This window comes from Xenopus laevis, chromosome 9_10L, assembly GCF_017654675.1.
Source record: "Xenopus laevis strain J_2021 chromosome 9_10L, Xenopus_laevis_v10.1, whole genome shotgun sequence".
In the NCBI taxonomy this organism is placed as follows: domain Eukaryota; kingdom Metazoa; phylum Chordata; class Amphibia; order Anura; family Pipidae; genus Xenopus; species Xenopus laevis.
Window position 1 is genome coordinate 117517404 of NC_054387.1, and position 25305 is coordinate 117542708.

Consider the following 25305-nt stretch of genomic DNA (forward strand, 5'->3'; position numbering starts at 1 on the left):
TTCTGTCGCCCATGCTTGCTAAATATTTTAAGATCCCTGTTTGCTTTCCCCCTCAGATGCCCACAGTTTGGATTCGGCGAGATACTCCATCATCGGGGCGGATCTTAGAAACCTGAAAGATATGGAAGAGAATTTGAAGAAGATGAGCATGGACCCACAGTAAGGTGTCTGCTTATAATAAACATTAATATCTCCCACTCCTTTGATGCTTGAGAAGGACCTAAGCTGTCAGGGAATATCTGAGGATGGAGAGCACCTTTAAAGGACCAGTAAAGGCTTTTTCACTAGTGGGTGCTAAAGTGCTCTTCTTATGTTTAAACGTTTATTTCATTTGAGGGTCTCTTATAATTAGGCACGCGAAATGAAATAGCCTTTCTATGTTATTTAATTTGATGTTAAATCTTTATTACAAACAGGGGTTACAAAATTAAAAACGTGAAGTAGAAAATACACTGACTAACCTTAATTGGTGCAGCGAGCTATCATTCAGCTGCATGAAGGTGATGTGTGGGGCAACATATTGAATACCCACACATCTGTTCCTAATTCACTCTCTTGTAACGTGGACATAGCCTGATCCACTATGCCAATAATCCCACTCGTGACCCATCCATCCATGACAACACATGGGGTGTGGGACAGGAGAAAGTATACTGTATATATTGAATCTCAGTCTGGACCTGAATCCCATGTGACTTTTTTTCAACCTTTACATCGAGATATAGACCTGCTAATAAGCATATTTGACAGCCTCTGGCAAATCCTCAGTATTGTCCTCTTTGTTTTTCAGGCTGCCGACGCTTCTTGTTGCAGAGTGTGTACTGGTGTATATGACTCCCGAGAAATCTGCAAGTCTCTTACAGTGGGCCACAAACATGTTTTCCACAGCCATGTTTATTAACTATGAACAGGTAACTATGGAATCACTATCCCATGAAAAAGAGTTCAAGCCCTTTTGCTTATTAGAGTGGATATATCAGCTGCTAATTGCATTTTTTAACCAGGTACGGCTTTTATTGTATGAAATGTGTTTTTAACAACAGTTTTTCATTTCAGTATCTGTGTATTTTAGTGGCATGTTTATTACCTATGAGTTCCCCCATGTCATGTATTTGACAACATGGGCTGGTTTCCTGCAGGCACTTGAATAAAGCCAGGCAGGCAGTATGAGCTCTGGTATATTATAACTTGCAGAACAATTGATTTAAACCTGCTGGCATCAATAATCTTACAAGGAAAATGAAAAAAATAGGATTATGATTGACACTTTCTGGGTTGCATAGTGTAATGCTGAAGGGAGGATGCTATCAGTCAGAGTTGACAAATACCTCCTGCCAAGCTTTGGAACGGTTACATTTAACTCCTGGTGTCACAAGTAAGGATGAATACACATAAGTATTTATTAATTATTAGCATAAATTTCATTAGATATAAACATTGTTGAGTACACAAGAGGGTGACTTTAAGAACCCTATTTGCTGTACGTCCAGGGTCTGACTGGGCCAGCGGGAAAACCCCAGTGGGCCCGCCAACCCAGATTAGATATGGACTGCCCTCCGCCATCACTCCCTCACCTACCCTCTGCCATCACTCCCCTCCTGCCCTCCCCCAGTTGTGGAGAAAGTAAGTTAAGTTGTGCGTGGGGGGCTGGAGATGAGTGAGCGGCATTAGGTATAAACATTGTTGAGTACGAATTGGCAATCGTTAGAACCCTATTTTATGTATGTTCAGGGTTACACCAGGAAAAAAAACCCAGTGGGCCCTGCAGAGCCAGAATGGATCACTGTCTGCCTTCTGCCATCGTTCCCCAGCCTGCCTTTTTCTGTTGCTCCCTCGACTACCCTCTGCCATTGCAAGGGCTGGAGGTGGGTGAGCAGGTGGGTGGCTGGGGCCCCAGTCTGACCTTGTATATGTCAGTCAAGGGTGGTAGAAACAAGACTGACCATTTTATTTGAACAATACTTTGCAGGTAAATATGATGGATCGGTTTGGCCAAATAATGGTGGAGAACCTACAGCGGAGGCAGTGTAATCTGGCCGGAGTAGACGCTTGCCAGTCATTACAGACACAGGTCAGTGCCGTAATATTAAGCAATGATGATGTTTTATGCTCACATATTGAAGTGTTTGTTCAGTTCAGGTAGTAACATTTAGATATGCTGGGGGGGGGGGCGACAGGTGAACAGCCCAAGTTAGGATTCTATAGGGGTTATATGCTATTCTTGCGGCACAAGTGCGAAAGCACCAAGCAATTGCACCCCGTGTAATGTTGCTCTCTGCACCGAGTGCCGTGTCCTTTCTGCCTGGCCTGATGCTCCGTAACTTACTCCTCTGAATGATGCAGAAGTTAGCGGTTGGGTGGGGGGGGGCACATTCAATGCTGTGTTGGTGCAACAGATTTGCAAAGATGCAGCAGAGTTCAGAATCCTGCTGCCATTTACACAATGCAGTGTACAAAGAGCAAAAAAAAGATTTCAGGATAGTGGGTAACCCAGGGTTATACCCCTGCTGATCTCCTCCAACAAAAAAGATTTTTGGATCTTAAAAATGCCCAGACTGTCTTTATAGGAGGAAACTTTACCCCCATTGCAGCTATGGCGCTTACAAGGTTGTGGCCAGGGAGCGAGTAAGCAGTAGCATATAATACATTGACTGCTTTGATTTTTCAAAGGTAAATAAGGAAAGAGAAGTATGAAGGCCCTTTAAATGTTTGGTGCTGTTATCCCTGACCTCAGAGTTTCATATATTAACTGAAACAAAATAATCTTTTATCTTTATTGTGTGGTTTAAAAAAAAAAAAAAAGGTTAACAGTCTTCATCGACTGCATAGTTTCCTGAGATGTCTTGTCAGCTTTAGTTCTTTTTTTTCCCCCAAGGCCTGATCGATATGTAAACTTCACCTTTATTGTTTAGGTGTTTTCACTTTGTGCAGTTAGTCTTTTATTGTGATAAGCTACTGAATACAATAGGAACCTGGCTGCCTTGATAATTTCAAATGCACTTGCAGCCGTCATAAGGAAATGGAAAGCTGATGGCCTTTGAAATGTGGGGCCCAAATTGTGTATAGTGCCAGAAAGTTGGTCTGTCTTGGAATTGTCCAGATATCTGTCAGGCAAATGAAAAATCCTGCTGGGTGAAGAATGCGTTCACCTATTGATATGGACCTTTCCCACCCAGTAGGCCTGCATGTGCCCCGGTTATGATCAGATCATTAGCCAGTGACATTGGATCAGACCAATTTGGCCCTCTACGTGGTGTGGTTCAATCAGGCAAAGGCAAAGTTACCAAACAAGCAGCTCTTTAGGTGTATGGGCAGCTATGGACTGTTCCACTTAGTTAATCTCCAGGACATGAGCTCATTATACAGAACTCATAACCTTTCTTTGTACCAATTCTGGCAGCTTCCCCAGTGAAAGTAGCCTTGGCCAAATTCCTAATTTTGCCATGAGGGATTTATCTTGTCATTCAGACACTAGGATCACATAGGGAGCAGGTATTTTGGACTAGGATCACATCTATGGACCCATTTGGTCTTCTGCTAATGGGAGTTTATAGTCGGGAACATTATAAACCAAGCGGGACTGAAGAATCTTAATTCTCTAGCCATTGGGGAGGGTGGACATTTCTTACTCCACTGAACCTATTCCATTATACCCATTGGAGTTTGGTCTGTTAAGAGTTGTATCCAGCCGAATCCAAAAACGATTTGGTGTAGATACTTCTGCAAACGCTGCTCCCCTGTACCTCTTGTATAATCCATTCCTCTTGTATAAAAAATAGCAATGCACAAGGCCATGCTTTTATGGCAGCCATTAAATGTAATTGCTGAAACTTGTAACAGTTCTAACAAAATATTTACATTCATGTGTATACAATATACATATGTCAGTCTTGCTGTGAAACTGCAGAGTAATGTCCCGCTATCATTTCAACATGGAATAGAGCAAAGTCCTGTTGCTTATGTCAAATAGATCACCCAACCCTTTTCTGCCAGCAGCTTCTAGCCCTAAACATATTAACATCGCTGGCAGGTATATACACGGGCTCATTATTATACAGACAGAGCGCTTCAAGCCATCGGCTTTCAATTCTCCTTCCCTGGTTATTCAGTGCCAATGGCACTTGGCCATTCTCTAGCAGCTTGTTTATTATTGAGGAATTATTTGGCATGGTATATACTGTGTGTGTGGATAGAGAGTGCCAAGAGACTCCCATGCAGTATATAAATTGTGTGCGGGGCTAAGATGCACTATATAAACCGTGTGCAAAAGTCATCCCTCAGACAGTGCCAAAAGTTTGTTGGACTTTATCTAAACTATATGCCAAAAGTTGCACTTGAGCAGAGAATAAATTGTGTGCAAAGAATGACTCCAGGTTTGTATACAAATAGTGAGCAATGGTTACACTCCAGCATGGTGAACATAGAGCAACATGGAGACGGAAATGGTATGAAGAGAGGGCCACCAAGACCAGAATATAGGTAGGGTGCAAGAAGCCACAGTTGGCCGGCACATACACTGTATGCAAAGAGGCACGGCAGCCAGCTGTTCCAGTGATAAGAACTTTGCTAAGGAGCCCCAGAAACTACGATAAGGAGAGTTCTAATCCACAGTTCCGTTGCTAATATACAATTGATAACTGATTTTTTTTTACCCTGCAGAGATAATAAATCCTGTAAAATTAGATCCTCCCTTCTTTAATTACTGTCTGTGTCTAACGATAAGGAGTTCATTATACAGGGCCACCCAAACACCACTGCTAAATGCTGGTATACTCCTATCACAAGCAGTACTGCACTTATTGTATCGTCCCAGTAATTGGCAAAGGTAGCTTGGTTAGTTACAGATCTAGGCTGTTTTCCTATGAATGTGAATTTAGTTTTAACTGCTGTATTTTTTTATTATAGTTTCGTATTCTCTCCCATTTTTAGCCAGCTTACTCCTGCTGTGTTTGGACATTTTCTTTTTTTAATGATCCTTCTTGGGCTTCTCCTTTGCAGACTGAGCGATTTCTGTCCTCCGGCTGGGATTCGGCAGATGCCTGGAACATGATGAAAGTGTACAGCAGCTTACCCCAGGAGGATGTAATGAGGTGCTTAGCTCTCAATTTGTGCCAAACACACTCACACCACATCAATATGAAGATTCAACCATTGATATACCTCTAGAACAATGGTTCTTTAGTCAGGGTCCCCCTTAAACGCAGCTATATTAAAGGGGTTGTTCACCTTTGAATTAACATTTAGAATGATGTAGAGAGTGATATTCTGACACAATTTGCAATTGGTTTTCATTTTTTATTGTTTGTGGTTTTTGAGTAAATTAGCTCTTTATTCAACTGCTCTCCTGTCTGCAGTTTCCGCTGCAGTTGCTAAAGTCCAGATTACCCTAGCAACCATGCACTGATGTGAATAAGAGACTGGAATATGAATAGGAGATGACCTGAATAGTAAGATGAGTAAAAATAGCAATCACAATTAATTTGTAGCTTTACAGAGCATTTGTTTTTTTAGATGGGGTCAGTGACCCCCCACTTGAAAGCTGGAAAGAGTCAGAAGAAATAATAATTAAAATTAAAAAAAAATAAAAACAATAAAATATAAATAATGAAAGCCAAGTAGCTTAGAATTGGCTATTCTATAACATACTAAAAGTTAACGTAAAGGTGAGCCTCCCCTTTAAACATTGGTCATTGTGTCAAAAAAATCTTCAACAGCAAATAAATATTTACCCCAAATCTCACTTTAATTGAATTTCCACCTTGGCTTTCAGGTGTATCTATGGGAGCAGATGGCCATTTAGCCCAATTCACACCGTAACTGACCTGGCTCATCCCTTACTGCTTCTCCTCCAAGAGCCCCCTAGGGCGTAGCCCCATAGTTTGGGAACCACTGCTCTATAGTATGAACCTTCAACCTGTAGACCTTCAACCTTTAGCCTTTGCTAAACTACAGGGGCCTTAATTAAATAACCATGGTCTATACCAGTGATCTCCAACCAGTAGCTCATGAGCAACATGTTGCTCACCAACCCCTTGGATGTTGCTCTCCGTGGCATCAATGCAGGTGCTTATTTTTGAATTTCGGGCTTGGAAGCAAGTTTTAATTGCATAAAAACTGAGTATACTGCCAAGTAGAGTCTCCTGTAGGCTGCCAATCCACATAGGGGCTACCAAATGGCCAAACACAGCCCTTATTTGGCACCCCAAGGGACTTTTTCATGTTTGTGTTTCTCCCCAACTCTTTTTATATTTGAATTTGGCTCACGGGTAAAAAAGGTTGGGGACCCCTGGTCTATACTGTGATTCTTTAAAGTCCCACGAGCCACAGAATAAGAATCCCTGCTGTACAACATGTAGGCACAGAATGTCTGAACACAGAGCCACAAAGCCTATTTGCTGACATGAGGGTTATCCGTTCACTTTGTTGTGGTTTGCAGGGGAATTTCACACTGAAAGGGAAGTTTTTCATATTCCTGTCTGCCGTCTCAGCCTCTGAGGTTTATTTGCCGAAACAGCGAAAGGGGAAATGTCGACCAGGTCACTATTTGTGTGTTGGTTTCCAGTGCAGCCCCTTACGGGAAGGATAATCAATTAGTGTCTGGTATAGTATATGTGGCACACTGCAGACTGACTCTGTAACTTATTAGAAGTTCTACATTTATTAGGAAGGAAAATCTTTGCACCTGTCCTGCATGTAAATGAATTGCCTCACGTCCCCCAGATGTTTTCTCTAAGTGAATACAGTGCTACCTGTGTTTGGTAGTGCTGTATTCATGAAGAGAAGGGACTTATTTCCTGTCTCCAAAGTGCTAGGGAGTGCCAGTTCTGCAGGCTGCATCAGGGTTCACCTACCCTATGGCAGGGCTCCCTTGACCCCACTACACTTCAATCTGCAGACTGAATCTATACCCACATTGTTCTTTGAATGATAACTAAGGGGTGTGCTTTTAGACCCTTTAGTGCTCTGGTGCTTCCGACAGGGACAGGGTAAATGACCCCTATTATTAAACTCCATGTTAAAGACAATTTCTGCTTTGAGAAATGATTCTCAAGTGACGTTTGCCTGAACCCACAAGACTTTGGTAAATACAGCAAGTAATTGCATTCCTCAAAAGTAAATACACACACTTATATAAATCACTGTATAACTAGACAACAAGTAACCATTTTCTCAGTGTCATTTACCCGTAAACCTCATGATGTGGTGCAGGTCACGTGGTGCCTCAGAAAGAAAAAACTTGGCCGTGCTCCCAGTCTCTAGACCCCTGAAGAAACGTTTGGCAGTGGAAATGAAGTGGCCATAGGGGGGTGCAGAGGAGAATGGTTTGAGTAGAAAATGGGCATGAGTTCTGCTTTCAGGAGGTTAGACAGAGAGAATGTATGAGAGACTGAAGGAAGTTGTTGATTAGGAAAGGAGAGACTCAAGACAAGAAGAAGTAGTATAAATAGGAAAGTGCAGCTTAATGGGGTGTCTCACCTTTATGTTCACTTTTAGTATGTTATAGACTAGCCAGTTCTAAGCAGCTTTACAGTTGGTCTTCATTATTTTTTTTATTATTTGCTCTTTCCAGCTTTTAAACTGGGGGTCACCGACCGCTCTGTAAAAGGTTACAAATGCATTGCTACTGCTACATTTTATTACTTGTCTTTCTATTCATTTCCTCCTCCTATTCTTATTCCAGTCTCTCATTTAAATCAATGCATGGTTGCTAGGGTCATTTGGACTGAATGTGCAAACTGGAGAACTGCTGAATAAAAAGCTAAATAACTCAGAAACCACAAACAATAAAAAAGGAATATCCCTCTATACGCCATACTAAAAGTTAACTCAAAAGTGAACCCCTTTAAGGGCATACTGAATGGCCCACTGTGGTGGTGGTGGCGGTGGTAGTGGTGGAACCCACCAGAGAATAGCAATCTATTGGTCATTCGTATTCGTATTCAGAGCTGTCTCTTCAGGAAGTTCACCTTTAATTTAATTATTAGTATGTTATAGAATGGCTAATTCTAAGCAACTTTTTAATTGGTCTTCATTATTTATTTATTTTTATAGTTTTTACTTTAAATGTCTTCTTCTTCAGACTATTTTCAGCTTTCAAATGGGGGTCTAAAAATACAAATGCGCTGTAAGGCTACAAATCTATTTTATTCTACTTTTTATTGCTCTTTCTATTCAGGCCTCTCCTATTCATTTTCCAGTCTCTTAATCAAATCAGTGCATGGTTACTAGCATAATTTGGACCCCAGCAATCAGATTGCTGAAATTGCAAACTGGAGAGCTGCTGAAACAAAAACGCTAAATAAATAAAAAAAACACAAATAATAAACAATGAAAACCAATTGCAAATTATCTCAAAATATTTTTCTTAACATCATACTAAAAGTTAATTTAAAGGTGAACAACCTTTTCAGCACTCGGAGGGCAGGTATTGGCTTCTGTAGAGACCCTCCCAATAGTTGCATTACTTGCTTCATTTGTAGCTGTGTACTTAGGTTTGAACAGAGAGAGCAAGTAGTCTGCCCTCGGTGTGGCAATTATAAACCAATGTCTTATTATAAAGTCAATGGCAAATGCAACCAATGCTGTGACAGTTGAACATTCCCATACTAGAAATCACCTTCCACTTGCACCTGTACCAGCTTTCCTAATCCTACCAGTCGGCACTAATACGAATGGACGATTGAGCCCATATTACAGCCATGTGTTTTACCCACAGGATTGAGAAGCTGGAGTTCTTAGATGAGAAGGAGCTCTTGGAACAGTTGCTGCTACATTACTGCATCAGTAGGGCTACAAAAGATTCTCTTGGGCTGGGTAAGGGCACTTGCCTTGTTTCAGATGTTTCCCAGCGCTCCCTATACAAGTGTCTGTGGCAGACAAGAAAATCCGCTGGAAAATGTGTGTCAATGCCTCCTGACTGCCACAAACAAAATCCCTTCCTACGTAAAACAAAGGAGAGACAACGCTACTAACTGTCACCCTATTTTTTCAACAGGCCTTGCTGGGATCATGTTTTGAACTGCTTGCCTCATTCCTACAGGCAATGGTGTGTAATGTCCAGCCCACAAGGAGCAAGAAGAATCCAGACTGAAAGTCGTCTGTACCAGGAGGTTATTATTTTTTTCAGAACTGATCAAATCTGTGCCAATGGTTACACTGAGTGACTGTTGCATTTTAAATAAACAACTTACTTTGCATTCTGTATGATCCTTACTCTCCTGAAACTTTCTATTAGTAGTGCATAGACAGGCCTTTTAGGCTGCATACGGTATGACTCTCCCTTTGTATGTTTAGCTTTTATAGGAGAAGGAACGGCTAAAATGAAGTAATCTTTATCAAAAAGGTCTATATAAATACACCAGTAAACCCTCAAAGTAATGCTGCTCTGAGTCCTCTGTCAAAAGAAACACAGCATTTCTTTCCTTCTATTGTGTACACATGGGCTTCTGTATCAGACTTCCTGTTTTCAGCTTAAACCTCCAGGGCTAGGGCTTGAGCATGCTCAGTTTGCTCCTCTCTCCCCTTCCCTGCTGTAATCTGAGCCCAGAGCTATAAGTGAGCAGGGAGAGACTCAGGGAGGAACTGAGGTCACAACAAGCTAATATGGCGGCTGGTATTGTAAACAAACAGAGAGCTTCTAGAGCCGTTTACTCAGGGCTTTACTATGGGAAAGCATTCTGCAGAATAAATATAGTGTTATAGCTTGCGCTATTGTGGCTAATCTATTGGCAATAAACTGCTTCGGTAGCTTTCCTTCTCCTTTATAGAAAATATGCATAGCTCATTGTGTGAACCCCCGATTTCATGTCTGAATATTTACATTTTTATATTTAAACTGGAGCTGCCATACAAAGTTTGAATTGTTTTTAGTGAAGTTGCTGTCACTTAAAACTCAATCTAGCATTATTTATACTTAACAAAACTTGTGCCGTGCTACTTACCTGTGTTGGGTGCCACATGCCTTCCCCATTGCTGCTGAATCTCATATTGGGTTTGTGGGTGGGGAGATGACCTGGTGCTTCAGCCTGTCTAGTTTTTGCTCTTTTCCAAGCCCAGTGTGACCGTTTCAGCAGCAATGGAGGAAGGCATATCCTACCCAATCCCTGGTAAGTAATAAGGAGGGGGTAGGCTTTGTTTCCTGAAGTTGGAGCTCATCATACATATAGTACATGATGTACCACCCTATTGTAAAATATTACAATATATTACTAGTTATTGAGGAGCTCCATAACCCTATAAAGAATTGAGGCCACAATCCTTTTATACAGGTGGTGGGACTTCAAGGTCACCTCAGTTACTACAGTAGGGGCAAGTGCTGGAATTGGGGAGGGGATGCCATCCCTTCACCTCTTAATTTCTGTATAATAGTATCCCCTCAGTGGGGATGCAAGAACTTTCTTTTGCTACTCTCCAAATACAGAGGTAAAATATAATATAGTTAAATATATAGTGGATAAAAGGAGAGAAAAGATTGCTGGGAGAGAAGTAGAAAAGATAGAGAAGTGTTAAACAGATAAAGAAGGTGGAGGCATCAGAGAGGGTTATAGAGAAAAGGAGAGAAGAAGGGGAAACAAAAAAGAGAAAATTAAGGTATTAGAAAGCAGCAGATTAAGGAATAGTGAGAGAATGATATAGATGAAATAATCTTGGGTGATAAAGAATAAGATGGGGTTGTGCTATGTTATGACACACAATACACTGAAAAGTTGCTGTGTTTGCAGAAGCTGAATTTGCAGCCAAGAAAAATCATATGCACAATTTTCATTTTGGGGTCCCTACAGGTCACATATTTAGGTAAATCTATGCATACTGGGCATCAAACTGTGTATTAGAAGGAAATGCCAAAAAGGAAATACCAAAAAAGGTTCACTTTAAAGTGGATGAAACCAGAAAATATTGGTGCATGAGGCTTTTTATAATAATGGGTGTGGCTTTTTTTCACTCCAATTCAAGTAAATTTTTTCCTATATGTAATAATGTGTAATACTTCTATGGACCTTGCAGCGTTTCATGGACTCCTGTAATTCAGGCACGCAATGAAGATAGCCCTGCCATCATCACATTCTTTATTGCAGCTGCTATACACTAGCTGGTGACCTATGAGACTCTGCAAATACTGTTTTACTAGCCTTTATTTTTGAACTAACATTTGCTATGGAGCATGGCTTTCACCTTGACCTGCTGTAAAGCTGTAAAAGAGAAATTCTTATCCACTCTGACATCCTTTTGGGTTGAATTCTGTTAATGAATCATTACAGGGGATTCCTCACTGGTTTGCTTATACATCTTCTTGGTCATCTTATAGTTACACATACATGGGACCTGCAATTTGGATTTACACTACAATTGGTCAAGCTCAATAATTATTTTTCAGGCCCCAAAATGTCTAGAGATTGACCTGTTTTATCAATATTTATTGAAATTGGCTGAATAGGCTGCTCTGATGTTCTTCTTCTTAGGAATAAAATTAGAAACCTTTCTCAAATCTTTCCTAAGCAGAAGAACATCAGAGCATCCCGCCGGCGATTTACATTCTAGCCGGTGGGAGGCAGTTGAGGGAGATTAGTCACCCGAAGAAGAAGTGATTTATCGCTGGGTGACTAATCTCCCCGAATCTGAGCGTGTCTCTGCCCTAAATGGGACATAGACCTTTCTTTTCACTATTGCTCCACGCAAATGTTGCTGGGTTACAAGAACATATAATCAAAGGTTAAAGATTCTGGTAGCTGTAGTGCAACATCCATAGGGATGGATTCTTAAAGCAACACTGCACAATATACATTTGCCATCATGTTTAACCCTTAACAATATGCTGCTTCATCTGCCTATTGAAAGCCAAAAGCTGACTGTGCTCTCAGAGGGGAATTGTTGGACGTACTGTTTGCTATCAGTGTCACGGTCCCTTTCATTCCAACAGTGACCTGTTAAGGACAGAGCCAACGCCAAGGAGCCATTGAGCGGCTTAAGTGCCTCTTTCAAGTATGAAAATAAAGGAAAGACAAATAGCAACCGGTAGCACATAATTGCTCCTCTCTGTGTGGCAGCACTTACCCAAACAGAGCAGCCGGCGTGTATAATCCCTGTGTGACTGCACTGCTGAATTGATACCTCCAGCTGCTCCGCACACCACTTACCTGCACGGGAGACAGGAGTCAATTCCTCCAGCTCTGCCTCATGCATTACTGATCAGACATGACTGTACAACTGCTTTATCATATTAAATTGTACATGTCCTGTGTGCAAACCTTGACTTTACTCAAAGCACTCGATGGGCCGGAACTACCAATGAAAGAACTTTTTTTATTTATAGTAAAGATATTACTATATTTCATGTACTAACATATGTACACTCACTGTATTTTCATATCATATCATCTGCGGTTTAAATCGTAAACATGAGCCCATTCCTTCCCTCCCCCTCTTTCTTCCTTCCCTATTTTCCCTTGTTCTCCATCTTCCTTCCTTCCCCATCTTTCTTCCTTCGCCATGTTTCCTCCTTCCTTCCTTCTGTCTTTCTTCCTTCCCTGTCCTTCCTTCCTTTCTTTCTTTCTTTCTTTCTTTCTTTCTTTCTTTCTTTCTTTCTTTCTTTCTTTCTTTCTTTCTTTCTTTCTTTCTTTCTTTCTTTCTTTCTTTCTTTCTTTCTTTCTTTCTTTCTTTCTTTCTTTCTTTCTTTCTTTCTTTCTTTCTTTCTTTCTTTCCCTTCATCTTCCCTTTTTTCCTTCACTTTATTCCTTTGCTTCGCCTTTTCCCTCCCAGCCTTTATACAGTTTGTTATACTTTGCTTGTCTGCTTGGTGTTGCAGGGTTTAAACTCCACCATGTAGCTGCCGGCAGACAAGCATTGTGTTTTTCAGTCAATATCACTTTTGTTCTTTTTCTTCTGTTTGCAATTAAAGGGGATATAAACCCTCCAAAAAACCCTAAAAGCCGAATGAAACTTAATGACAGATGCACAAATAAGAATGCTCATTCACTCTCAGCACTGTCAGTCACCTTGCTATTATCTTACAAATGGAAATCATTGGGACATTGTGGTATCATTTTATTACACTGAAATATTCGACATGGAAATAAAGGGCCTGCTCCAGGAAAACCCCAGGGCTCATTTAGAAACACTAGACAAATTTGCTCCTGGCCAGTAACCCATAGTAACTAGTTAGTAATAAGCTTTTTTTAAGCCATACAGCAGACCTCAATTGCGGCATGTGAGCGGCTGGTAGGCTGAAGTAGGAGTTGGATGTTCCACTCCAGTGTGTGCACCAGACTGAAAGCAACAATGTGATTGGTTGTCATGGCTTACATTGCAGATTTGCACCAGATACCCAAGCACAACTGCATAAGGCATATTTCCCCAGGTGTTTTCCTACTGACCACATTGCTTACATCCCTGATTATAGTACTCATTATTATACTGTAACTAATCACAAGCTTCTCTTGATATGCCTCCAAAAAACGAAATGCAGCTGCACACCTGGTCCCTCTCATCTACGTTCACGGTGCTTGGAACATCAGAGGACGGCACCTCCACAATTGGACAGAAAATAAAGTGAATCCAGCACACGTATTTTGCTCAAGGGTTATCACCCAAGTTTAATGTCAAGCCAAACGGAATACAATGTATTCCGTTTGGCTTGACATTAAACTTGGGTGATAACCCTTGAGCAAAATACGTGTGCTGGATTCACTTTATTTTCTGTCTCTTGATATGCCGCCATCAAAGAGCAGACTCAGCCAGCAGGTTACCTTCTTACAGCATTGTGCCAGCAGTGAGGATGGTATCCGGGTGCCACTTTCTTCTCCCGGCTGCCAATGCAATTCCACATCAGGGAACTTTGATAAAACGCTGAAGCCAAGCACTTTCTTACTATCAACCCTTACTGATAAAATGTGGTTTTTTTTCTAAATTCCTTGCAGTTGTTTTAAACAATATTAATCTTTATACCAGTGCCATAATTATTATATTATTAGTAGTTATTCAATAAGGGACTTGAGCTTTTAATCAGACGAAAAAGATATCAAGTGAGGTCACCATGATGGGACACCATGAACTTACCTCTACTGAGTAACTGCTCCCTTTAGTAAAAGTCAAAATAAAGTGCCACACTCACACTAATCCGCTGTTTGAAGCGTCGGGTGCACACTGGATGGAGTATCAATTACGAAGAGCATTTTTGAGAGACTCATTTTATTATGGACACAATATTGATTTCACTGACATTTCACTGAGACTGCTGGGAATTGTGTCCGTGACTGGGAGGTGGTGACTAATTGGTAAACCCTCCCCCTAATCACCTATTTAATCACGTTTGTTACACAGTAAACAGATAAAGGGCTGGTATAGCCCGAAATGTTGCCGTGTTTTTTTTTGCACAAATAAAAGTTTAAATGAAGGATCGGAGTGCTGCTGCAGCAATTATTTTCTTGCTACTTGTTCCCTGTGATGCCTGGGATCTAAAGGTGGTCACACGCTAGTATCGGGACAGGAATCAGGGGTAGGTAACAGAGACAGCTGCCTGGGTATGAGAGATGATGGGAAGTCAGGATGGGTGTCAATACAACTTAAGCTCCCCATAGACACGATGATTCTTCTTGCTGAACAACCGATTTCAGGGAAGCCCAACCAATCCTTAGAAATTATCGTGCGGTTAGTGGGATTCGAACGATCGTACATCTTACGATTTTTCGGCCGACATCTGTCAGGAAATTGATCGGCCAGGTCAAAAAATCTTTCTCGGTCCCAGTGCAATCTCTCTATGTTTGCAGGGCTAAGCAGGCAGCTCCCCTTTGTTTTCCTGGCAAATTGGTCTTTTTAGTTGATGGTAAATTCGTACGATCGTTCTGAGAAGATCGTGGTCTCACGATCAGGATCTGATCTTTTAAAAATCTCAACATCTATGGCCAGCTTGAGAATACAGTAACTAAACCATAGTTTTTTTTGTCATTAAAACAATAGACAAAAAGTATGTTCAGCATAAGCCCCATTCATAATATTCATAATACTCAAGTTGAAAAGGGGATTTATTGCCCCTTTAAAAGTGTAACAGACAGGGTCGGACTAGGGGTTTGGGGCCACCAGGGCTACTGGCACGCTGCATTTGTGCGTGGCGCCGGGTGCACAAATATTGAAAAAGTTTTTCCGGGTCATTTCAATTCGTCCGACTTTACAAAATTTGATTTTATTAATACATTTCAATTGGTCAAATTTCAAATTTATGGGAGTTTACAAAACTCCCATAATTTGAAATTCTACACTTGATAAATGTGCCTCTTAATGACATATGCAAGAGGAGCCACCAATGAGAATCACCCCTGCTAGCTGTATCAGTCTTCTCATTGTTTTCTAACATAAAAGAGATCACCAAGCAATTTCTGCTTACCAACACTACTAAAATGTTTCTCCGGTTCAAGCCTACTAGATTGAAAACTGAACTAAGCAGTAGTATGTCCTGATGTTTCATTACACTGTGATATCAGAAAGCCAAAGCGGCACATTATGTTAGATAACGACATGATGATTATGTCTGGTGATTCCTCTCGGACCTGTAATTAAGTCTGAGTCACCCATGGAAGATAGCTGGGAGTTTAGTAGGGCGGTGTTCACATCTGTTTGGTCTTTAAACAACTATCTTCAGTCTGGTTGCTAGGTTGAATGACCCTAGTAACCAGTTTTTTTGCTTTTTCTTTATATACCACAATAAAGAAAAACAACCTCCGTTCCGATGCCACTACAGTTTATTGCCTGGAGATGTCACATCTGTTTGCGCATGTTGACGTATTTAACTGATTAAGTGAGATAATAAACCAGGGTGTGGAATTACATAGGGCTTATCTGCATTGTATCTAGACTCACCCAATGAGACAGAGATCCAAATACGGCAGAACAAGGGTAAGTTTATTCGAGATAGGGGAGGCTATGGTCTGTTCATGTCTTAAACTAGCCACATATTTCCTCTGCTATGCTTCTAAATAATGAACAAACTAAATAGGCGGTCAGTTCAAGATCCCCTTTTAGGACCAACAACAATAGGTTACACATATATGAAACTTTACTATATCAGCCATTCATCCATACGTCCTAGAATATCTATGGCAGAAAACAAATATTACTCAAACTGAGTCGTAATGGTCTTCCAAGCTAATCTAGGAGAGAAAATAGGAGTTTGCTACAAAAATTACACAAACTTTAGGCTGGTACCACCAGCCACCAGCCACCGATCTGGTCCTCCTAGCAGGAGTAACCCCAAATTGTGGCAATCATTTCATCAAGGTGTAAGGTTTCCATACTAATTTTAATGGGCAGCAGCACTTTATGGGGCAAATTCACTAGGATTCGTAGTTGTGCCAGCGTCTGCTTCGCCGCACTTCGCCAGGCGTATCTTCGCCAGCGCTATGCAAATTCATTAAAATCCGAAGTTGCGCTCAGGGGAAGCGTAAGGTTGCGAAGTTGCGTTAATCTACTCTATTGCACTTCGCCTGGTCTGAGGTGGCGAAGCAACTCTGGCGTAAAAGGTAGCGTTCAGAAAAATTTGCGCGTCAGTGAATTTGCGTAAATTCACCAGGTGTGAGGGTGCGAAGTAACACTAGCGAATTTACGCCAGCGTCCGTTAGTGAATCGGCAAATTAACGAAAATGCGATACGCTACCGAATTAACGCTAGTGTTAGGCGCTTCGTCCTTTAGTGAATTTGCCCCTTAATGTTAAGTTATAGACCCTTGTTGCTTCTATCTACACTCATCTTCTTAGAGTCATCATACTTGGTCTTCTCCACACTGGAAACTTTTGTTATGACTTAAGTTGCCCTTTATAGGGGTCAATATACATTAAAACATTCCTACAGAAGTGTGCTTATCACAAAGGAATATCTATGTTGGTATGATACATTGGTATTTCAGCCAACATAAGAAGCTTTTCCTACTACAGGTGTGGGATCCATTATCTGGAAACCCGTTATCCAGAAAGCTTCGAATTATGGGAAGGCCGTCTCCCATAGACTCCATTTCATCCAAATAATCCAAAGTTTTAAAAGTTAATACCTTTTCCTTTGTAATAAAAAAACAGTAGATTTGAGTGTATTTGATCCCTACTAAGATATAACAAATCCTTTTTGGAAGCAAAACAAGCCTATTGGGTTTATTTACTGTTTATACATGATTTTCTAGTAGACTTTTGGATGAAGATCCGAATAACAGAACGATCTGTTATCCGGAAAACCCCAGGTCCCAAACATTCTGGATAACAGGTCCCATACCTGTATAGGGAGCTTAATTTGTGGCCCTGTTGAGCTGGGCAAACCCTAATGATGTCAGATGCTCCTGTGTTTACTAAGTAACAATTCTGCAAGTTTTTTTCCCCAGAGGATAATAATACAACAGGAAGGCTATGGGATATGGACAAATGCAGGATGAGGGAGAATATTGATTCCTGGAACCCCTTCTTAGAGTTTTCCTTAATATCAAAACTTGTATATCCTAAAACAGGGTTCCCCAATCTTTTTATACCAACATTCAAATGGAAAAAGTTCCTGGGGTGCCAAATAAGGGCTGTGATTGCCTATTTGGTAGCCCTTATGTGGACTGGGAGCCTACAGGAGACCCTGTTTGGCAGTACTCCTGGTTTTTATACAACCAAAATTCAAATGGAATATAAAAATAAGCTCCTGCTTTGAGGCCACTGGGAGCAACATCCAAGGGGTCAGTGAATAACATTTTGCTCATGAGCCAATAAACCTGCTACTATAAAGAATAAGAGAAGTCACCTTGGAGAAGGTGGAGAAGTCTAAAGGGATCACTATGTATAAAAATGGACCACAGAGTAAACTCTCTAGATGGATTTTACCAGTAGATTTTTCCAGAGGACATATCTTGGCATTCAAAGAATGGAGAGTTTATCTTCAGGCACATAAATTAGTTATTTTAATGACATCAGCTATAACTGTTGCTTAGTGATGTCACATTTGCGATTAAAGTAGTAAAAATCTGTGTATTTTTTAAAAAATAGTGTACCATCTCCTTTAAAACATATGGATATTAGAAAGTTCATAGAGGTGATGGAGGTGCGCTGGAGATACAATGGGGAAATCCTATAGGAACAAGATAGACAAAGCCTCTATGGTGTAATATCCTTTGTATGCAAGGCTACTGTTGAACAGCAAATCTACTCACACTTGAAGAGATCGTATCGCCGAAAGGAAAGGTTCGTCGGATCTGTTACCGGTCGTTCGTGTGCCTGTTAGGTTAAGAGTTCAGAATAGTGTAGTACCTCACAATTCGTTTGGGAGTTTTGCCGATAGGGCGCTTACCTGATGTCGCTGTGAACTTAGCGTATAATTCAATATCAGTGTGACTGCGGCTGGTAGCGGTTCCTTTCGAGCCGGCCGCTTCAAAGTTGATACACTTGCGAATATAGATTTGCTGTTCAACAGTAGCCTTGCATACAAAGGATATTACACCATAGAGGCTTTGTCTATCTTGTTCCTATAGGATTTCCCCGTTGTATCTCCAGCGCACCTCCATCACCTCTATGAACTTTCTTGACACGTGGATAAGTGGATCCATTAACTGAATATTGGTGCAGCTCCTCTCTCCTGTCACATTTGGACTAAGCTCAGTTTTTACCTTATTACTAATATGGATATTAGAAGTCACCTTAGAGTTCCTTGACCCTTATGTGATCATGGAACTCCTTGGTGACGTCAAACAGCCTTATGTTTTCCATATGGATGTTAAATTGCAAAATATTTATACATTTTTATAGGTTGTGCATTATTCAGTCTTACGTTGTGCCGAATGGCAGCATTGCGCAACATGATGGGTGTTTTGAGAGCCAGCATTTAGATTTGTATCACCTCCATGAATGCCACGAGAAGGAAATATCACAGGAATGTTATCTCACCTTGGTAATAAATAACACAGTATTATGAGTGTATAATTGCTTCAAATCGCTGAATAATCAAGGTTATATTGTAGCTTTGAAGCTTTGAAGTGTAGGTGTTGCAAAGTTTCCAGTAGCCAACTCTCTATAGTTTCAAAAAATGAATGACCATATCTCAGTCCCCTCAATTTCTGGCAGGGTTGGAACTAGGGGTAGGCAGCAGAGCAACCATTTTGGCATAGGGTAGGTGTGCAGATTCAGAAAATGTTTGTTGAGGTGTATAGTGGTTTATTATCATAACCATATTAACTAAATCTATAGAAATAAGTCAAATCAACTGGACTTGCTGTGTTGTTTTCACCAGTCATCCAGCTGGCTTTTCTCAATTCAGAATGACTTATAAATAAGATCTTCCTTTGGGAATATATCCTCTGGAATGTTGCTCCAATCAGCATCATCTGTTTATCATAATCAGCAATAATGTCATTAAGTTAGGCGTTTATTGTATTAGCATGATTGGAGCTTTAAAGGGATACTGTCATGGGAATTTTTTTTTTCTCAAAATGAATCAGTTAATAGTGCTGCTCCAGCAGAATTCTGCACTGAAATCCATTTCTCAAAAGAGCAAACAGATTTTTTTATATTCAATTTTGAAATCTGACATTGGGCTAGACATTTTGTCAATTTCCCAGCTGCCCCAAGTCATGTGACTTGTGCTCTGATAAACTTCAATCGCTCTTTACTGCTGTACTGCAAGTTAAGTGATATCACCCCCCTCCCTCCCCCCCCCAGCAGCCAAACAAAAGAACAATGGGAAGGTAACCAGATAACAGCTCCCTAACACAAGATAACAGCTGCCTGGTAGATCTAAGAACAACACTCAATAGTAAAAACCCATGTCCCACTGAGACACATTCAGTTACATTGAGAAGGAAAAACAGCAGCCTGCCAGAAAGCATTTCTCTCCTAAAGTGCAGGCACAAGTCACATGACCAGGGGCAGCTGGGAAATTGATAAAATGTCTAGACCCATGTCAGATTTCAAAATTGAATATAAAAAAAATCTGTTTGCTATTTTGAGAATTCTGCTGGAGTAGCACTATTAACTGATGTGTTTTGAAAAAAACATGTTTTCCAATGACAGGATCCCTTTAATGTGTTAGTAAATAGATAGGTATGTAGTGTTTATTAAAAATCCTTCCAAGTTTTTCCTACACCCTAGCTACACAAGGGAGGACCAAGTTCTCTTGTCCTGTTTTCCACCTTCACATGAAGTCTTGATGTTATTGCTTCTTTTTCTACCTGTTTTCACAAAGGCCCAATCTGGATACCCACACGTCTTCAGGGCCCCTCTCTTTCAACTTAGCCTCTGTGCTGGTGGGGATCTTGTCTGCTCTCTGATGTAGAGTTTTGATGACCCCCAGTTTGTGATCTAGTGGATGATGGGAATCCAATCTTGCTAATACAATCAACACCTAATTCAATGACGTCATTTCAGATTATGATAAACAGATTCTGCTGATTAGAGAAACATTCCAGAGGATACATTCTCGAAGGAAGATCTTATTTACAAGTTATTCTGAATTGAGAAAGCCAGTTGGATGACTGGTGAAAAGTCGTAAAGGAAAAAAACACAGCAAGTCCAGTTGATTTGACTTATTTCTACAGATATACCATGACCTGAATGAATCTGAATCTTCACAAGCATATTAACTAAGGTTGGACTGGCCTGTTAGGGTAGCAGAGGATCTTCTGGTGGACCCCAGACAAGGAGTGGACCCTCAGTGTCCTGTCTTCTGGTTGACCCAGTGCAACACTTGAATTGACTATCAATATCAGTACCTCCATAAAATGTGTGCTACTGTTTCATGGTCTTACAAATCTCTCTCTCTGATGTCCCACATGTGCTCCTGGGGATTCACCTAAATGTGTGCCGACGGGGGGTGGTGGGCTGTCAGATTACCATGTCTTGCCTTTAGTGCCAAATCTTCCAAGCCCAGCTCCAATGTCTTGTATCAATAGTCAAAAGTCTGCATCAAATCAGGTAAAAAATATCAAGGAAGTCTAAATTACTGTTTTAATGAGACATTTCCGTTGTATAACTGCTGTTTAATCAAGATCTACACTAGATAGGAGTGAGGTGCTGGTTATCAGTTTTTTAGAGCTATAAAGATGTTGTGCAACTGATAATAATCTATAGGTAGATAACTTGATTATCTTTGTGATGTACATGAAAGATACACTGAATGCTACTGGCAAAGTAACAATATCAGGATTGGCCTGGGCTGATGGGACAACGGGAAAAAACCTGGTGAGCCCCATCTTTCATGGGCCTCATGGGAACTGCAGTTACTACTGCTCCCTCACCTGATCGTGGCCTCAAGAAGTAAGGAAGGGAAACAGTACATGGTGGTGGGTGACATTTTTTAGGTGCTGGAGCTCGTGACTGGGGTGGGGGCCCCCCAAATTGCAGCCCTGGTTGGCCATGGACATCCTAGTCCAACACTGAGCACTATGGTCAGTGTGGCTGATTTTGTCCTTTCCTCATCGTTTCACCTATGTCCCCCCTTGGGGGGTTATTTCATGCAAGTGTAGGGGGCTGCTATAATGGCTGCCACTTTTCTCAGGCAGCCCCATTATGTTTGGGCAGCTAAGTGAACCTTAGTTAAGTTCTAGAAAGCTAAGGAGGGGGGTCCTCAGCATGGTTTAGAATTATGTTCCCCTTCCTGTGTCAAAGTATGACCTTTGCAGTTCCATAGTTGTCCAAAAGGTGCCACTGAGGAGAATTAGAAGGATTAGAATCCTGGGTGCACTTCTGCCCAGAGTAGGAACCAAGGGTACAGACCTAGGGATTAGAGTAATATGTCTGGTTTCCACTTAAAGAGAATCCTGAATGCTGAGGCTGACACTTAGACCAAGTAAATTAGTCCATATCTCATTGATCTGCATGCTGACTATTTGTGCTTTATTGTGAGTATATGCCTAACCTCCTGCATTATTCCTCTAATAACCTGTTAATGTTTACATTCAAGAACCACCGGTACCCCTCTTTATTGAAATAAACCCAAGAGACATAGTTCCAATACACCCTGCCACCAACATACATGAGGGCCCACACCTGAGTATAGAGAGTCTCACACAGAAGAGTTATTGGGGTTTTGGGGTCCCTATAGCTCCATATTACTATAGCCTAAAGGTGGCCACACACAGAGAGATCCGCTCATTTGGTAATGTTGCCAAACAAGCAGATCTCTCCCCGATATGCCCACCTTGAGGTGGGCGATATAGGACTGATCCGATCGTGGGCCCAATAATCGGATCATGATGCAAGGAGCAGGAGCGGTCTGAATAAGGGAACGCATCAGCGAAAAGATGCTCCGCGATCAGACTGGATTTTTATCCCTGCCCAATCAACATCTGCCCAACTTTCAACCAGATATCAATCGGGGAAGCCCATCGGACGGCCAATACAGGGCCAATAAGCTGCCGACTCGGTCTGTCAGTAGCTTTAATTGGCCCGTGTACGGCCACCTTTACACAAGCTTATATTACATCTATTGGTCTGTAAACACAGCTAATTCTTCTTGGGAATGCAGACTATGGTCATGCTAACAAATTCAAGAATTCAAAATAAACTGATTAATGTATGGTCAAATCATACAATATCTGATCATGGATCTATTGTTCAGATAACCCAAAACAAGGACAGAGAGTAGTTTGTACCTGGTCTGATGGACTTACAATTGGAGTTAAGAGTTGCCAATGTTGTTTAACTACTCTGTGACTATGTTTGTTTTAGTGGCTATAAGTAGCAAACACAGAAGATCCAGCAGATATTGGGCCAAGGAGTACAGTGAGCTTAGTGGTGGCTCTAACTTACAGTATATGCGGTATCAAACTTTTGTTCAAAACGGATCATTCTCAACCTTTTGTAGGTGCAATGGAAAACTTGAGGAATAGTGGGCTACAGCAGATATATCATTTAGTGGTAGGACTAGTGTGCCTGCCTCCATGAATACTCTATTTTCAAGTGTTCCACTGTATAGAATGGCAAGACAAGAACAATATACTGTATGAATGCAGCTGAAGACATATCGAATGATGGTTAAAAAAAGGCAGAAACAGTGAATCGTGGGTGCACCAAATGAATGGAGAAGCCACATGATGATAAATCCAAATAGTGTTTCTAAACTGCTACACACCTACACCCTCCTCCCATCACAGACACCGATGACTCCAATCAGAATTCATTGACCTGGAGTATATTGACTTTCTTTGTCTGCCAGTCACATGGATCAGATGCCCCTGCTTGCAGTAAGTTACCTTTGGACTCCTGGCAAGGCTGCCCTGGCTCACTCTTTTATACACTGTTCCAAGCCCTTTACTGACTATATTGATAGGTGGGAGCATGGACCCTACTGTCTGTAAGTCATTCTATATATTCCGCCTCTCTCCAGCAGCAACAAGTAATTCTGATTATACAACCAGAGTTTTATTTGTTATTATTTTATGGTTTTATCATGTATTTTTCATTTCAGGCCCTATCCTTTTCAACGTGGTGGCTGTCATTCCAAGTTACTAATCTTAGTTATGTCTGTAACCCTCAGGGTCAGAACACACAGGCAGATTCGGGGAGATGCAGGGCTGTGATTGGCTATCCCCCTCCTACTGTGTTACTGGCAGGGACCAATAAGACACGCCCAGCCCTCATTTGAAACACAGACAGGGACCATAGCAGATCTATAGGGAGCACCAATAAAGGGGCCATTTTTTTCAAATATAATGTTAATTTTTAGCCCAAAGTAAAACCAGCACCATATATTATTCTTTATTACCTACACTATTTGGTGGGTTTTCACCAATCCTATATGCCTCCTTTAAATGATAACACTAAAGGGCAGCAGAGGAAAATGTTAAATAATTCAAATTGTGTATTATCCAAATAAAAAATAAGAAGAATGAAGAGCAATTGCCAATTGACCCTGTGATAGTTTGTAGCTAGGCTTCTTGACATTGGTGGATACCAGTCTCATGCCAGGCTGATGAACCTTCTTGCAGCTCATTTTTGGGAACAACAAATGGGCCAAAGTTTAAATTCTTCTTATGTTATTGTATGTAATAGGAATCATGTCATATCAGGCAAGGGTGAAAGTGCGTCACACAATCGCCCAACTGCACACTGACAGCATTGTTCCTTCAAATTCAAGGGCCACATTTAAAGTGCAATAGGTCTCCATGCAAGTTAATGAGATCTGTACAACTACTAACCTGTTGCCTCTCTGATGCTGCACACAATCAACTGACTATCCAGCTGGATTACAAAGGCAGAGAAAGGCGCTCTTCTTCTTGTTCAGCTACAAGCGTATTTGGTAACATTCCGAATTGGTTGATTAAAACTTTGTGTCCCGTTGGAGTACATAAGGTATTTAGAATCCATTTGTGGTTTCAACCGAAGGGAAAACAATTTGCTTTTGCTCTTGTATAAATATGTTTATAAATGTATCACTTAGTATAGTGCCCCTAGAGGGGAAGGGGAGGGTGGGACCTATCTGTGAGAAGTGTGTATCCTTTGGTTGAAGGTAAGTGGGAGAACTTCTGGTAGCTCCAATGGTGGTGTTGATGCTGTAGGAGAATCCTGCATTGGAGTACGTCCACCTGTATAAAAATCCCACCAACAACAAAGATGGAAATTATTTCCATGTTTGCTGATGATACTCTCCTTTATTTACCTAATTCTCACAGGGCTTTGGCTAGGGCACTAGAGATCATTAAGACACATACGATCTATTCTGGCCTTAAAATTAACTGGTCTAAATCTGTGATTTTCCCTTTAGACCCTCCCCCACCTGACAAGCCCTCAAGCACTCACGGCCTGCAATGGGTAGAGTCCTTTAAATACCTAGGGATCTGGATCCACGCTGACTGTACCCAGTTCATGGATTTTAATGTTCAACCCATATTAAGGTACATAGGGGAAAAAAGAAGCTTGGATGCATCTTCCTCTTTCTTTATTAGGCAGAATCAACTTTTTTAAAATGATAATTTTGCCTAAACTCACATACGTGTTCAGGCAAGCCCCGATAATGATTCCAAGCTCAATCTTTATAAAGCTAAGAAACCTTATGACTACATTGTTTTGGAACGGGGCCCACCCAAGAGTGGCCCCGAGTACCCTACAACTGCCAATCATGCAGGGGGGCCTAGCTGCTCCCAACCTCTATTGGTATTTCCTCGCAGCGCAATTGGTAGTGGCGAGAAATTGGGTTATCTCGTCCCAAACAAACGCGGCAACACTCATTGAGGCACAGCTGGTGGGTTTGCTAGAGGGTATAAAAAACCTACTGTATAGAGGAACCTCAAAAACCAAAAATGTCTCCCCTCTAATGAAAGCTACGGTGAAAGCATGGCAGGTGGTCCTCAATTTTTACCCTAAACCA

At 41.2% G+C, this 25305-nt stretch overlaps 1 protein-coding gene across 1 annotated transcript in view; it reads left to right on the forward strand.

Annotated features, from left to right (window-relative positions):
- The window catches only part of lcmt1.L (leucine carboxyl methyltransferase 1 L homeolog), a gene marked incomplete at its 5' end in the record, with an annotated part of 32779 nt that extends 23582 nt beyond the window's left edge, over positions 1–9197 (forward strand). Inside the window, 6 exon segments of the mRNA NM_001095989.1 lie at positions 57–159; positions 791–911; positions 1970–2071; positions 4999–5090; positions 8717–8814; positions 8996–9197. Coding sequence (NP_001089458.1) covers positions 57–159; positions 791–911; positions 1970–2071; positions 4999–5090; positions 8717–8814; positions 8996–9018 — 539 coding nt within the window. The 3' untranslated portion in view covers positions 9019–9197.
- Positions 9198–25305: the final 16108 nt, after the last annotated feature.